The sequence below is a fragment of the Nerophis lumbriciformis genome, linkage group LG26, assembly GCF_033978685.3.
Source record: "Nerophis lumbriciformis linkage group LG26, RoL_Nlum_v2.1, whole genome shotgun sequence".
Taxonomy (NCBI): Eukaryota; Metazoa; Chordata; class Actinopteri; order Syngnathiformes; family Syngnathidae; genus Nerophis; species Nerophis lumbriciformis.
In genome coordinates, this window is record NC_084573.2 from 31,657,994 (window position 1) to 31,672,500 (window position 14,507).

At 39.5% G+C, this 14,507-nt stretch overlaps 1 protein-coding gene across 1 annotated transcript in view; it reads left to right on the top strand.

The window, feature by feature from the left end:
* Window positions 1–691: 691 nt before the first annotated feature.
* LOC133623515 (potassium channel subfamily K member 13-like) overlaps window positions 692–14,507 on the top strand; it is a 27,447-nt gene continuing 13,631 nt past the window's right edge. Inside the window, exon 1 of the mRNA XM_061986732.2 lies at window positions 692–1,031. Coding sequence (XP_061842716.1) covers window positions 692–1,031 — 340 coding nt within the window. The remainder of the gene's footprint in view (window positions 1,032–14,507) is intronic.

Here is a 14,507-nt window from a genome sequence, read left to right on the forward strand (position 1 = left end):
CAATTAACATCAGCTGTAGTATTTTTAAGTGTTTTATTCAGCTTCTACTATTTAATGATCACAATACAGTAAAAAGATACAAAGAAACAGTCTGTTTGAAAAAGAACACGTGATGAAGTAGTTTTATTGTTGCCAGTCACACAAATAAAAGACAACTCGGCTCATAGTAGCCGTTGTCATGGTGACGAGGAGACCTGCTGGATCTTGAAGCTGCACACTGAATTGACACTTTTTGAACTTAAGCAGGACCGACAATGGGGAAAAAATGTTGCGCGGGGAATATTCCTATTCAAGACAAAAAATATTTCACTGTTTAATTTGTCATTTTTCGGCAAAAAAAAAATGAGATACTGAACAATTTGTTTTCCTACGTGTTGGTATAACTCTCAAAGGCTCCTTTAAAAAAAGGCATCCTGAGAGAACACCGTGCGTAAAACGTGCGCCCGTTGGAGGAGGCAGGACCAAAGTCAATGCACGATAATAAAAAATAAATAAATAAAACATCCACAGGTTGTTGCGCGCATGTCTTCCTCCTCCTCCTCCTCCTCCTCTGCGCTCCTGCACGCGCCAGGAGCGCACATCCCACCGCCTCCGTTAAAAAGCGCGCTCTCGGCTTATCTCGACATGCCGTTCCCGGCGCGTCCTCCCCGGTCCTCGACGTTCGACGGCGTCATGCCACAACGGCGGCATCATGGCGCTTAGTCGGAGCGCCGGCTGCTGCGGCTGCGGCCCGATCAACGAGGACAACGCGCGGTTCCTGCTGCTCGCCTTGCTCATCGTCCTCTACCTGCTGTGCGGGGCCGCCGTCTTCTCCGCGCTGGAGCAGCCCAAGGAGAAGGAGGCCAAGGAGCGCTGGGCGCACAGGTTCGAGCTCTTCCGGCAGACGCACAACCTGAGCAGGAAGGAGCTCGACAACTTCCTCAGGAACTACGAGGAAGCCAACGTGGCGGGGATCCGCGTGGACGCCGTCAGACCGAGATGGGACTTCACCGGGGCGTTTTACTTCGTGGGGACCGTGGTTTCCACTATTGGTGAGTGATGAAAAAAAAATCTAATTCATGTTTTTGTGCCTCTAAAAAAGGTCATTTCAGGAGGGCCACTTCTAGCTAAATAGGGGAATTATTAATATGTTTTTATTTTATCAATTAGATTAGAATAAAGCTTCATTATTTATATTATGTTGCTTCAATCAATTGTATAGTGGAACTAATAAAAATGTAGAAAACCCGGACTGAAATGAGTGCCTGGAACTTTAAATAGTTTCTTTTTTTCTACATTTTTCCCACATTGAGCGCACATGAGAGCTGTGTATATATATATATATATATATATATATATATATATATATATATATATATATATATATATATATCCACTTTCTACCACTTGTCCCTTTTGGGGTCGCGTGGGGGTGCTGGAGCCCATCTCAGTTGCATTCGGGCGGAAGGCGGGGTACACCCTGGACAAGTCCCCACCTCATCACAGGGCCAACACAGATAGACAGTCAACATTCACACTCACATTCACACACTAGGGCCAATTTAGTGTTGCCAATCAACCTATCCCCAGGTGCATGTTTTTTGGAAGTGGGAGGAAGCCGGAGTACCCGGAGGGAACCCACACAGTCACGGGGAGAACAAGCAAACTACACACAGAAAGATCCCAAACCCGGGATTGAACTCAGGACCTTTGTATTGTTAGTTACATGCACTAACCCCTGTCTCACCGTGCTGCCTTTATATATATAGATATATAGATATGGATATATATATATATATATATATATATATATATATATATATATATATATATATATATATATATACATACATATATATACATATAGATATGCGTACGTACGTACATACATACACACACACACACATATATAAATATACATGTACATACATGTATACATGCATACATACATACATATATCCATACATGTATACATACGTACGTACATACATACATATATAATATATATATATTTATACATACATATATATATATATATATATATATATATATATATATATATATATATATATATATATATATATATATATATATATATATATAATTAATGCACACATGTTAAACACAACTTCAATTTATTCAAGAAAAATAATGAAGGTAAAGAGCAAGCAGAAAAATCTTTATTTGAACTGGTTTCCTTTCAAATCGGGGCTATAAAATGTGTTGTATCCGACTACTCGATCCATCGAAAAGAATAATGGATCGAAAACTATATAGAGGTTAATTTGTAGCTTCATTACAAAAGCTTCTTTTGGACACTGAATTTATGTAACTCATTTTTTACATTTGAATTTTGTGGACTTTTAACATCAAATTATGCTGATAATTTCATTGAATGAAAAATAATATACACTGAATGTATGTAACTGAATTGTTTGCATTTAAATTGTTAACTGATTATTTTTTAACATTCAATTATCTTGACAATTTACTTTAATAAAAAACACTGAGCAAAATGTGTGTGTTTTACAATTTTGGTGTAAAAAAGATCAGTGTGTGAAAAAACAGTGCAAAAAATTCAGTGTAAAAAAATTACTACAAAATAAACATTTGATTGGACACTGAATTTGTGTAAGTGATTTCTTTGTCTTTTAATTTTGTCAACTAAATGTTTTACATCAAATTTTGCTGATAATTTCTAAGAAAAATAGTGAGAAAAACATGGGTTTTATAATTGTACAAAAAATTCAGTGTGTGGAAAAAAACAGTGTAGAAAATGTTTGTGTAAAAAAAAAAAAATGCAGAATAATTACAAAATTGAATTATGTAACTGAATGTTTTACGTTTGCATTTTGTTAACTGAATTGTTTTTACTTTATATTATGCTGACAATTTCAATGAACAAAAATGTTAGCAAAATGTGCATGTTTTAAAATTCAGTATAAAAAAATCTATGTGTTTAAAAAACAACAACAATGCATTAAAAAATTCAGTGTCAAAAAATAACTATTCATTGCTCCAAAACTCAAGACTCACTTCAGGTAAATTAAGATTGAAGCAATGTATCTTTAAGAACCAGGCAATGAGGTGCTTCAATTGTACCTAATTTTCCTGAAATCTTATTTTTCTTCTTCGTTTGGATAAAGATGTTGATTAGAGGTGTAACCACTATACAGCTGGGCAAGTGTTTAACAGCCAACCGACCAAGCTCTCGTCCACAGCTGCCAGACAACGATTCCCATTAGGATGGCGGTATATGGGACAGGATGTTATGATGTGGTCTGCAGTCTGCTCCTCTGCACCACACTCAAATGCCGCAGATGAAGCCATACCCCAGTACAAAGGCAATTAAACCTGACCAAAGTAGGCACGGGAAAGCATATTTCCGGTGGCGATGTACTGGCCTCAGGGATGTACTCATGGAATCTGGAAGAGTTTCCCCGCCATTCTATGTTCCATTTGTTGTCCGCCCAGTTTGCTACACTGCCGTTGGACTGGTTAAAGTCATTTAGCAATTCCAAATGGGTGTGTCGATTCAAGCTGCCGGTGTCCTCTAAGAGGAGGAGACAGAAGCCGGTCATGAAGAAGGTGCCCAGGCTCCAGTGCCCGGCGTACTAGAGACACTATGGCTCTCTTGCGACGAAGCTCAGATGGTTGAATACCTGCTTAGATGGAAAGATTGTCCGTTGGTGTGGGACGCAGGCATCAAGTCACTAAACACAAAGCGTCGTTAATCGGGTTATCGATGAGACGAGTGTGAGCACTACGACACCAAGCGGGTGTGCAGTACTCAGCGGCAGAGTGGACCAAGGCAAGGGAGGCTAGATCCAGCCAGTTCAGGGTAGAGGACGTCCATCAACAGTGAGCTTAAGCTCTCGTTGTGCCTCTCTGTTGTAAAGGTGGATTTTGGTTACACTGAGCTTCAACTTCCAATTCTGGAGATAAGTGGACATGGTTGCCATGTCCTGGGTAAGAGACCCCTCTGACTCCTGCCAGTTTTTTGCAACGCTGCATAATTGCCAAGCTGTCTGCATATGCCAACTTTTTGGCAGTTGTTACTGGTAGATCATATGTGTAGATGTTAAATAAGAGGGGAGCCAGGGCTGATCCCTGAGGGATGCCATTTCTCAGACGTCGCAACCTGCTTTTTGGGCCATCACCATTAAGGGTGAAACTGCGCTTTTGGACGAGTTCCATGATCAAAGAGACCATGTGCCTGTTCGGCAGTATGCACAAAAGCTTGCAGGTAAGGCCACGGTGCCAAACGGTATCGTAGACTGCTGTAAGATCAACAAACACAGCACCTGCTTTATTCTTGGCCGAGAAGCTGTCCTCAATTTCTTGAGTCAGGAGAGTAACTTTATCCACGGTTGATCTTCCACGCAGAAATCCAGCTTGCTCTTGAGGGGGCAGTGGATCGATAATAGGTTCGACACGAGCGTAGACCAGTCCCTCCAGGATTTTGAAAGGGATACACAAAAGAGAGAGGTCTATAACTCTTTGGATCCTCTTGTGGATTCATCGGCTTTGGGATGGCAACCACTAATGCTCTTCTCCAGATTTTTGGAAGCCTGAGTGTGCGCATGCAGGAAGATAGGAACTTTAGAACATCTCCGGCATGGATTATCAGCTCTGGGCTGATTGAATCAACCCCCGGAACTTTCCCAGACTTAAGCAACTGGAGGGCACTGGCAAACTCCTCTGGAGTAAAATCTTCAGAGATTGTTTCACCAGGGTAGTGTAGTGATCCTCCAGAGTCCAGCCACCTCCTTGTTCATAAGTTTGGCTGATTCACGATTTTTTGTTCCATAGACCCCATTCTTTACCAATTGCGATGCAATAGAGTTCGCAGAGATGGGGTATGGGCGATGCAATCGTCTGGATCTGCCAGCCAGGTTGTTGACTGTATTCCATGCCAGCCGGCTGGAGTGCGTGAAGTTGATGGTGTTGACAACCTCTGACCAACGCTCTCTTTGCTTTTCATCAAGTCGAGCATGCAGTGCAGAAGCAGCAGTACCTGATGCTTCGCCTTGCGGGGCCCTCAAAAAGGCCTGGTAGAGGCTCTCACACTCCTCATCCCAGCACGGTCTGTAGTTATTTCTTCGACCGCGTGGGATTGATCTCTTAGCTGCTGCTAGGATGGCATGACAAAAGTCCTGGTAGGCCTCATCAACAAAGCTAGTATCAGGAGATGGTAAGTTCTGGGAAAGCTTGTTTGTGGTGAGGCTATAAAGTTACCAATTGGCCTTGCGGAAGTTCCAACGCTTATGTGGCTCGCTTTGGACTGGGACCATAGTTCTTGAGGCCGTTACAAGTGAGGGTCGATGTTGGGACCTTGGAAACTTCTCCCAAGACATGTCTGTTCAAGTGCCAGCTATTTAACCAGTGCTCGCAAAAGCCAAGTCTGGATTAGTTCTGGTGTTCCAGCGACCAGAGAAGAAGCTAGGGGCATCCTTGGGGTTATGTAACAATGCAAGGGTGCTCTTGGTTGCCCAGTCAACCAAACATTCCCCATCTGGACTGGTGGAACTCTAGCCCCAGTTTGTGTGCTGGCAATTGAAGTCGCCAGCATAGATACTGGAGTGTGGAAACACCGGGATGGCTGCTGGTGTTAGTCGCGAGGTCGGTCGCTTGTAGACATTGACAATTTTTACGCCATCAATATCCAAGCATAACCACTCAATTGCCAATCCACTTAAAGATTGATCGACAATGGTCCATCTAAGCTTCCTATGGACAAACGTGGCAAGGCCAAGCTTCCTGCTTAGGACCCATCCAGCTAGTGTAAAATTTGGAATCACTGTAGTAGGTGTTTCCTGTAGTAGGATGACGAGGGCTTTATGCCTGATAGCCAGCTGGCTGGTGACGCAGATCTTGCTTGCGGTTAAGCCCTCGATGTTGAGCTTCAAGATGTTTGGCAGTGATAGGCCGCAGCTAACATCTTTAGGTTTGACACCTCTTTGCTTCCGGGCCGAGGGTCTATCCTTTTACCACCCCGGGAGCGTCTCCGTGTATTCATCATTAGCCTAGAAGTCATTGAATTGTTTCCAGTTTCCGGGTCTCGCCGCGTGGAGGCTGATAAAATGAGACCCTACCTGAAGTGAGTCTTGAATTTTGAAGCAACACATTTTTCTGCACTGAATTTTCCATCCATCCACTTTCTACCGCTTGTCCCTTTCGGGGTCGCGGGGGCGGGGGGATGCTGGAGCCTATCTCAGCTGTATTCGGGCGGTAAGCGGTGTACACCCTGGACAAGTCGCCACCTCATCACCGGACACAGATAGACAGATAACATTCACACTTACATTCACACAAGGGACAATTTAGTATTTTTTACACAGAATTTTTAAATACTGATTTTCTTTACACAGAATTTTTGTATACTGATTTTTTTTTTTTACACTGAATTTTTATATACTGATTTGTTTTTACACTATATTTTATATACTGATTTTTTACACTGAAGTTTTGTTTACTAATTTTTTTACACTGAATTTTTATATACTGATTTTTTTTTACACAAAATTTTTATATACTGATTTTTTTTACACTGAATTTTTGTATACTAATTTTTTTTTTACACTGAAGTTTTGAATACTGATTTTTTTACACTGAATTTTTATATACCGATTTTTTTTTACACAAAATTTTTATATACTGATTTTTTTTTACCCGGAATTTTTATATACTGATTTTTTTTACACTGAATTTTTGTATACTGATTTTTTTACACTGAATTTTTATATTCTGATTTTTTATATACTGGTTTTTTTACACTGAATTTTTATATACTGATTTTTTTTACACTGAATTTTTGTATACTGATTTATTTTTTGCACTGAAGTTTTGAATACTGATTTTTTTACACTGAATTTTTACATACTGATTTTTTTACATTGAATTTTTATATACTGATTTTTTTTTTTCACAAAATTTTTATATACTTTTTTTTTTCCCCCTGAAATTTTATATACTGTTTTTTTTTACACTGAATTTTTATATACTGATATTTTTTTGCACTGAATTTTTGTATACAATTTTTTTACACTGAAGTTTTGAATACTGATTTTTTTACACTGAATTTTTATATACTGATTTTTTTACACAGAATTTTTATATACTGATTTTTTTTACACTCAATTTTTGTATACTTATTTTTTTTTACACTGACGTTTTGAATACTGATTTTTTTTACACTGAAATTTTATATACTGATTTATTTACACTCAATTTTTGTATACTGATTTTTTTTTACACTGAATTTTTGTATACTGATTTTTTTTTACACTGAATTTTTATATACTCCTTTTTTTTTACACTGAATTTTTATGTACTGATTTTTTTTTTACACTAAATTTTGATATACTCATTTTTTTACACCGAAATGTATATACTGATTTTTTTACACTGAATTTTTAAATACTGATATATTTTTTTACACTGAATTTTTATATACTGATTTTTTTACACAGAATTTTTATAAACATATTATTTTAACACTGTATTTTTAAATACTGATATTTTCTAACACTGAATTTCTACACATTTCTTTTCGAAACAAAGTGGAATTTCTAAACACGCACTTTGCTCACACATTTTGTATTCAATGATGCTTTGATACGCCAGGTTTATGTGCGCACGCACGCACGCTTGATACACAAGGCCCCTGGCCCTTACTGTTCCTTCCTCATAGTGTTCTATAATCAATGGCACTGGCAGGCTGTGTGATTGGCCGCCCCGCATGGACTTTAGAACGAGCACCATGATGGATGTTTAGTGATTTTCAAACAACACATATTGTAATTATTGTGATTATTGGCATCGTTGGCGTCAAATATGCTTCTGTTTTTTTTTTCCCTAAGTACCGAATAGGAAATTAAAATGTTTACTCATTTTCATTTGCTTCCTCAGCGCTGGTGAACTCATCTAATCTTAATTTTCATCTGGGGATGTCATGGTTAAACACGGTGATATTACCTAGCTGCAGGGAGAGACAATACTCTTCACCAATTCTAGAAAAATATTGGCTGAATCGCTCACCAGCATGTTAGGCCGGGGTGCACGAATACAAACCCCGTTTCCATATGAGTTGGGAAATTGTGTTAAATGTAAATATAAACGGAATACAATGATTTGCAAATCCTTTTCAACCCATATTCAATTGAATGCACTACAAAGACAACATATTTGTTGTTCAAACTCATAAACTTTATTTTTTTTTTGCAAATAATAATTAACTTAGAATTTCATGGCCGCAACACGTGCCAAAGAAGTTGGGAAAGGGCATGTTCACCACTGTGTTACATGGCCTTTCCTTTTAACAACACTCAGTAAACGTTTGGGAACTGAGGAGACACATTTTTTAAGCTTCTCAGGTGGAATTCTTTCCCATCCTTGCTTGATGTACGGCTTAAGTTGTAAATATGTTTTTCATTGTCTTACCCTGGATGATTAAATGTGAAATATATACAGTCGCGATCAAAAATTGAGCTGTTTGGCCACAATACCCAGCAATATGTTTGGAGAAGAACCAGGAACACCATCCCTACCGTCAAGCAGGGTGGTGGTAGTATTATGCTCTGGGCCTGTTTTGCTGCCAATGGAACTGGTACTTTACAGAAAGTAAATGGGACAATGGAAAAAGGAGGATAACCTCCAAATTCTTCAGGACAACCTAAAATCATCAGCCAGGAGGTTGGGTCTTGGGCGCAGTTGGGTGTTCCAACAGGACAATGACCCCAAACACACCTCAAAAGTGGTAAAGGAATGACTAAATTAGGCTAGAATTAAGGTTTTAGAATGGCCTTCCCAAAGTCCTGACTTAAACATGTGGACAATGCTGAAGAAACAAGTTCATGTCAGAAAACCAACAAATTGTGTGTGTGTGTGTGTGTGTGTGTGTGTGTGTATATATATATATATATATATATATATATATATATATATATATATATATATATATATATATATATATATATATATATAATGTGTGTGTGTATGTACATTTCTAAATTAGAGCAGAATAAATATTTTTTTAAATAAAAAAAATAATATTTTAATTTTTGTATTTCTTATGCCATTTTTCTTTTACAAAGAAAGTCCTGTTTTTGTTTTTTCTTTACAAAAAATATGAAATATTTACCTCAAACATTTTTCAAAAAGGAATATTTGATGTCAAGTAATGGGAGCCTTAAATAAGTCAATAAGTCATAACAACGTTGCTTTTGATTCATTATTATATTCATTATTATTTTTTGAAAAATGATAAACAAACCAGACTAAAGGTCCTGGGGACCCAAAAGGGTGTCAATCATTCTATTCTTAAAAATAAGTCACGTATTAATGTTTTCTTTACTTTCAATGCATGAACATCTATGGATCAATTTCAAACACAAAATATGAATTTTTTTTTCTCCCGAAAAAATTATTCAAAGAGGGATATTTGATGCGAAATAAATAAATAGGAAAATATTTTATAACTGATTTTAGTTCATTATTTTAACTTTTTGAGCAATGAAAGTAAAAAAAAAAAAGTGTTAAAAATAAATCACATATTTTATATATATATATATATATATATATATATATATATATATATATATATATATATATATATATATATATATATATAGTTTTTACTTTCAACACTTAAATCTGTAGATCAACTTCATATCTATCCGTCGATTATACGTTTTTAAAAAAAAATTTGAGCAAGACCGTTTTAAAGTAAAAAAAAAAAATAAAAAAATAAAAAACGTAAATGGCAGCTTTGTGTTATTACAGTCGATATTGCAACTTTTTCTCGTTACGGTTCACCTGTTTGATCTTAAAGTTAAAGTACCAATGATTGTCACGCACACACTAGGTGTGGTGAAATTTGCCCTCTGCATTTGACCCATCCCCTTGATCACCCCCTGGGAGGTGAGGGGAGCAGTGAGCAGCAGCGGTGCCGCGCCCGGGAATCATTTTTGGTGATTTAACCCCCAATTCCAACCCTTGATGCTGAGTGCCAAGCAGGGAGGTAATGGGTCCCATTTTTTATAGTCTTTGGTATGACTCGGCCGGGGGTTTGAACCCACAACATACCGATCTCAGGGCGGACACTCTAACCACTAGGACCACTGAGTAGTTTTTACAGTATTCCACTTTTTAAAGTTTCTTTAAAACAGTATTCTTAAAAATGGACACCCCTGTCTGTCTGTTATATCTGTTATTAAGGGCCTTGGGTTAGCTGGAAACTACTTGGGTTCACACTTCTTGTTAGAACAGTTCTCGTGACTCATCTGCAATTATCACTTTCAGAAGTCGTTTGAAAGCAGAAGCCTTGGAAGGCTCCAGAAGACCCAATTAGAGTTGAGTGGCGTTGACAGCTGGTATTTAAGGCCAATGTCAGCGCTAAATGTTGCCATTTTTAGAACAGCCATGAGGTAAAAACCCAAGAAGAGCAGAGAGACGTTACTGACTTCTTTGCACTTGTCAGAAACGTTATGGAAACCGTGGTAACACAAATATCAAAGCGGCTCCTGCTTTCTTTTATTTTTAGATTAAGAAAAAAAACATTGCACATATGGAAACGTGTCATTCAAACCAAACATGGCACTATCGACACAGAAAAAACATCGAAATAAATTGCGAAAATCGAACTTTTAACAGCGACTGGACAACAAAGTATGAATGCATTGAAATTGCTGACTTGTGATGTATTTTGTGTTTGTGGTCGTGTCGTTTTAATGGCAGTTTTAACTCTGGCCATTAAAGCTCGTTTAATACACGCAGCTCTGAATTTGACCAACAGAGGGTCTTAGCAGTAGTTTATTGTGTGAAAGTTTTATCCGGCCTGTGGTATGATTTTGCTAAGTAGAAAAATGAGCCGATATTTTTAAAGGGGAACATTATCACAGTTTCAGAATTGTTAAAACCATTAAAAATCAGTTCCCAGTGGCTTATTATATTTTTCGAAGTTTTTTTCAAAATTTTACCCATCACGCAATATCCCTAAAAAAAGCTTCAAAGTGCCTGATTTTAACCATCGTTATAAACACCCGTCCATTTTCCTGTGACGTCACATAGTCAATCAATCAATGTTTATTTATATAGCCCTAAATCACAAGTGTCTCAAAGGGCTGCACAAGCCACAACGACATCCTCGGTATAGCCCACATAAGGGCAAGGAAAAACTCACCCCAGTGGGACGTCGATGTGAATGACTATGAGAAACCTTGGAGAGGACCGCATATGTGGGTAACCCCCCCCCCCCCTCTCGGGAGACCGAATGCAATGGATGTCGAGTGGGTCTAACATAATATTGTGAGAGCCCAGTCCATAGTGGATCCAGCATAACAGTAAGAGTCCAGTCCACAGTGGGGTCAGCAGGAAACCATCCCGAGCGGAGACGGGTCAGCAGCGCAGAGATGTTCCCAACCGATATACAGGCGAGCGGTCCACCCCGGGTCCCGACCCCGGACAGCCAGCACCCCATCCATGGCCACCGGATCTGTGTGTCTCCCCTTCCACAAGGGATAGGGGGGAGCAGAGGAGAAAAGAAAAGAAACGGCAGATCAACTGGTCTAAAAAAAAGGGGGGCTATTCAAAGGCTAGAGTATACAAATGAGTTTTGAGATGGGACTTAAATGTTTCTACTGAGGTAGCATCTCTAACTGTTACCGGGAGGGCATTCCATAGTGCTGGAGCCCGAATAGAAAACGCTCTACAGCCCGCAGACTTTTTTTGGGCTCTGGGAATCACTAATAAGCCGGAGTTCTTTGAACGCAGATTTCTTGCCGGGACATATGGTACAATACAATCGGCAAGATAGGCTGGAGCTAGACCGTGATAGTGATAGTGAAGCCAATACAAACAAACATGGCGCATAGAACAGCAAGCTATAGCGACATTAGCTCGGATTCAGACTCTGATTTCAGCGGCTTAAGCGATTCAACAGATTACGCATGTATTGAAACGGATGGTTGTAGTGTGGAGGCAGGTAGCGGAAACGAAATTGAAGAAGAAACTGAAGCTATTGAGCCATATCGGTTTGAACCGTATGCAAGCGAAACCGACGAAAACGACACGACAGCCAGCGACACGGGAGAAAGCGAGGACGAATTCGGCGATCGCCTTCTAACCAACGATTGGTATGTGTTTGTTTGGCATTAAAGGAAACTAACAACTATGAACTAGGTTTACAGCATATGAAATACATTTGGCAACAACATGCACTTTGAGAGTGCAGACAGCCCAGTTTTCATCAATTAATATATTCTGTAGATATACCCTCATGTCAGCAGGCCAGGGAAGCTAGGGTCGATATTCTTCTCTTGATCATCATCGGGACGGTGTGAGCCAAGACATCCAGGGGGGTTTAGCTCGCTCGTCTGCGGGAACAAACTGCCGCCATTGCTTGCCGTGCTAGCGAGGTCCTTTGTCCCTGAATTGCTCACACACTCCGGCAGATTCAATGGGGGTCTGGCGGCAGATTTCTTTGACTTTATCGTTGGAAATGCATCTGCTTTGAGTGTCGCAGGATATCCACACATTCTTGCCATCTCTGTCGTAGCATAGCTTTCGTCGGTAAAGTGTGCGGAACAAACGTCCAATTTCTTGCCACTTTCGCATCTTTGGGCCACTGGTGCAACTTGAATCCGTCCCTGTTCGTGTTGTTACACCCTCCGACAACACACCGACGAGGCATAATGTCTCCAAGGTACGGAAAACAGTCGAAAAAACGGAAAATAACAGAGCTGATTTGACTCGGTGTTTGAGAAAATGGCGGATTGCTTCCCGATGTGACGTCATGTTGTGACGTCATCGCTCCGAGAGCGAATATTAGAAAGGCGTTTAATTCACCAAAATTCACCCATTTAGAGTTCGGAAATCGGTTAAAAAAATATATGGTCTTTTTTCTGCAACATCAAGGTATATATTGACGCTTACATAGGTCTGGTGATAATGTTACCCTTTAAATGAAAGAAACTGCTGTTCCAAATGTGTCCACTAGAGGTCACAATAGCAATTCTTTGTATCTTTGTAGATGATGCTACATATGTTAAAAAAAAACACGTTCAGCTCCATGCGTTCTCCTCATGAGCTAAATTGAACTCTGTCTCTGCCTGATTCCTTGATTCTTGTTCTGTTTAACAGATAGTTCGGTGCTAAAACCTGACAACGAAGTGTCCCTTTTTTGGGGGGATAGACGGAGAAGGAGACAAACTTTACCTGATTGTGATATTGGCAAAACAGGAATGTTTGGTTTGCTTTAAGAAAAGGCAGTAATACAGCATCAATCACAAAATAAACCTATTTGGAGAATAACCTTTTGACTAAAAGGCAAATACAATCGGTTGATGGAGCGGCCGTACCAGAGTTCTAGGTTGGATCCCTGCTTACGCCAACCTAGTCATTGCCGCTGTGTCCTTGGGCAAGACACTCCCAGTGCCGCCCACACTGGTCCAAATGTAACTTACAGATGTAGATCATGGGTTTCACTATGTAACACGCTTTGATTCTCTAGAGAAAAGCGCTATATAAATATAATTCACTCCACTTCACAATGGTAAATGGGTTATACTTGTATAGCGCTTTTCTACCTTCAAGGTACTCAAAGCGCTTTGACACTATTTCCACAGTCACTAGGGATGTCCGATAATATCGGACTGCCGATATTATCGGCCGATAAATGCTTTAAAATGTGATATCGGAAATGATCAGTATCGATTTCAAAGAGTAAAATGTATGACTTTTTAAAACGCCGCTGTGTACACGGACGTAGGGAGAAGTACAGAGTGCCAATAAACCTTAAAGGTACTGCCTTTGCGTGCCGGCCCATTCATATAATATCTACGGCTTTTCACACACATAAGTGAATGCAAGGCATACTTTGTCAATAGCCATACAGGTCACATTGAGGGTGGCCGTATAAACAACTTTAACACTGTTACAAATATGCGCCACCCTGTGAACCCACACCAAACAAGAATGACAAACACATTTCGGGAGAACATCCGCACCGTAACACAACATAAACACATCAGAACAAATACCCAGAACCCCTTGCAGCACTAACTCTTCCTTGACGCTACAATATACACCCCCCGCTACCCCCTAACTCCCCTCCATCTCAACCTCCTCATGCTCTCTCAGGGAGAGCATGTCCCAAATCCCAAGCTGCTGTTTTGAGGCATGTTAAAAAAAATAATGCACTTTGTGACTTCAATAATAAATATGGCAGTGCCATGTTGGCATTTTTTTCCCCCATAACTTGAGTTGATTTATTTTGGGAAACCTTGTTACATTGTTTAATGCATCCAGCGGGGCATCACAACAAAATTAGGCATAATAATGTGTTAATTCCACGACTATATATATCGGTATCGGTTGATATCGGAATCGTTAATTAAGAGTTAATTAAGCAAAAAAGCCATTATCGGACATCTCTAACATTCACCCATTCACTCACACAATGATGTGGGGACCTGCCATGCAAGGCCCTAACCACGACCCATCAGGAGCAAGGGTGAAGTGTCTTGCTC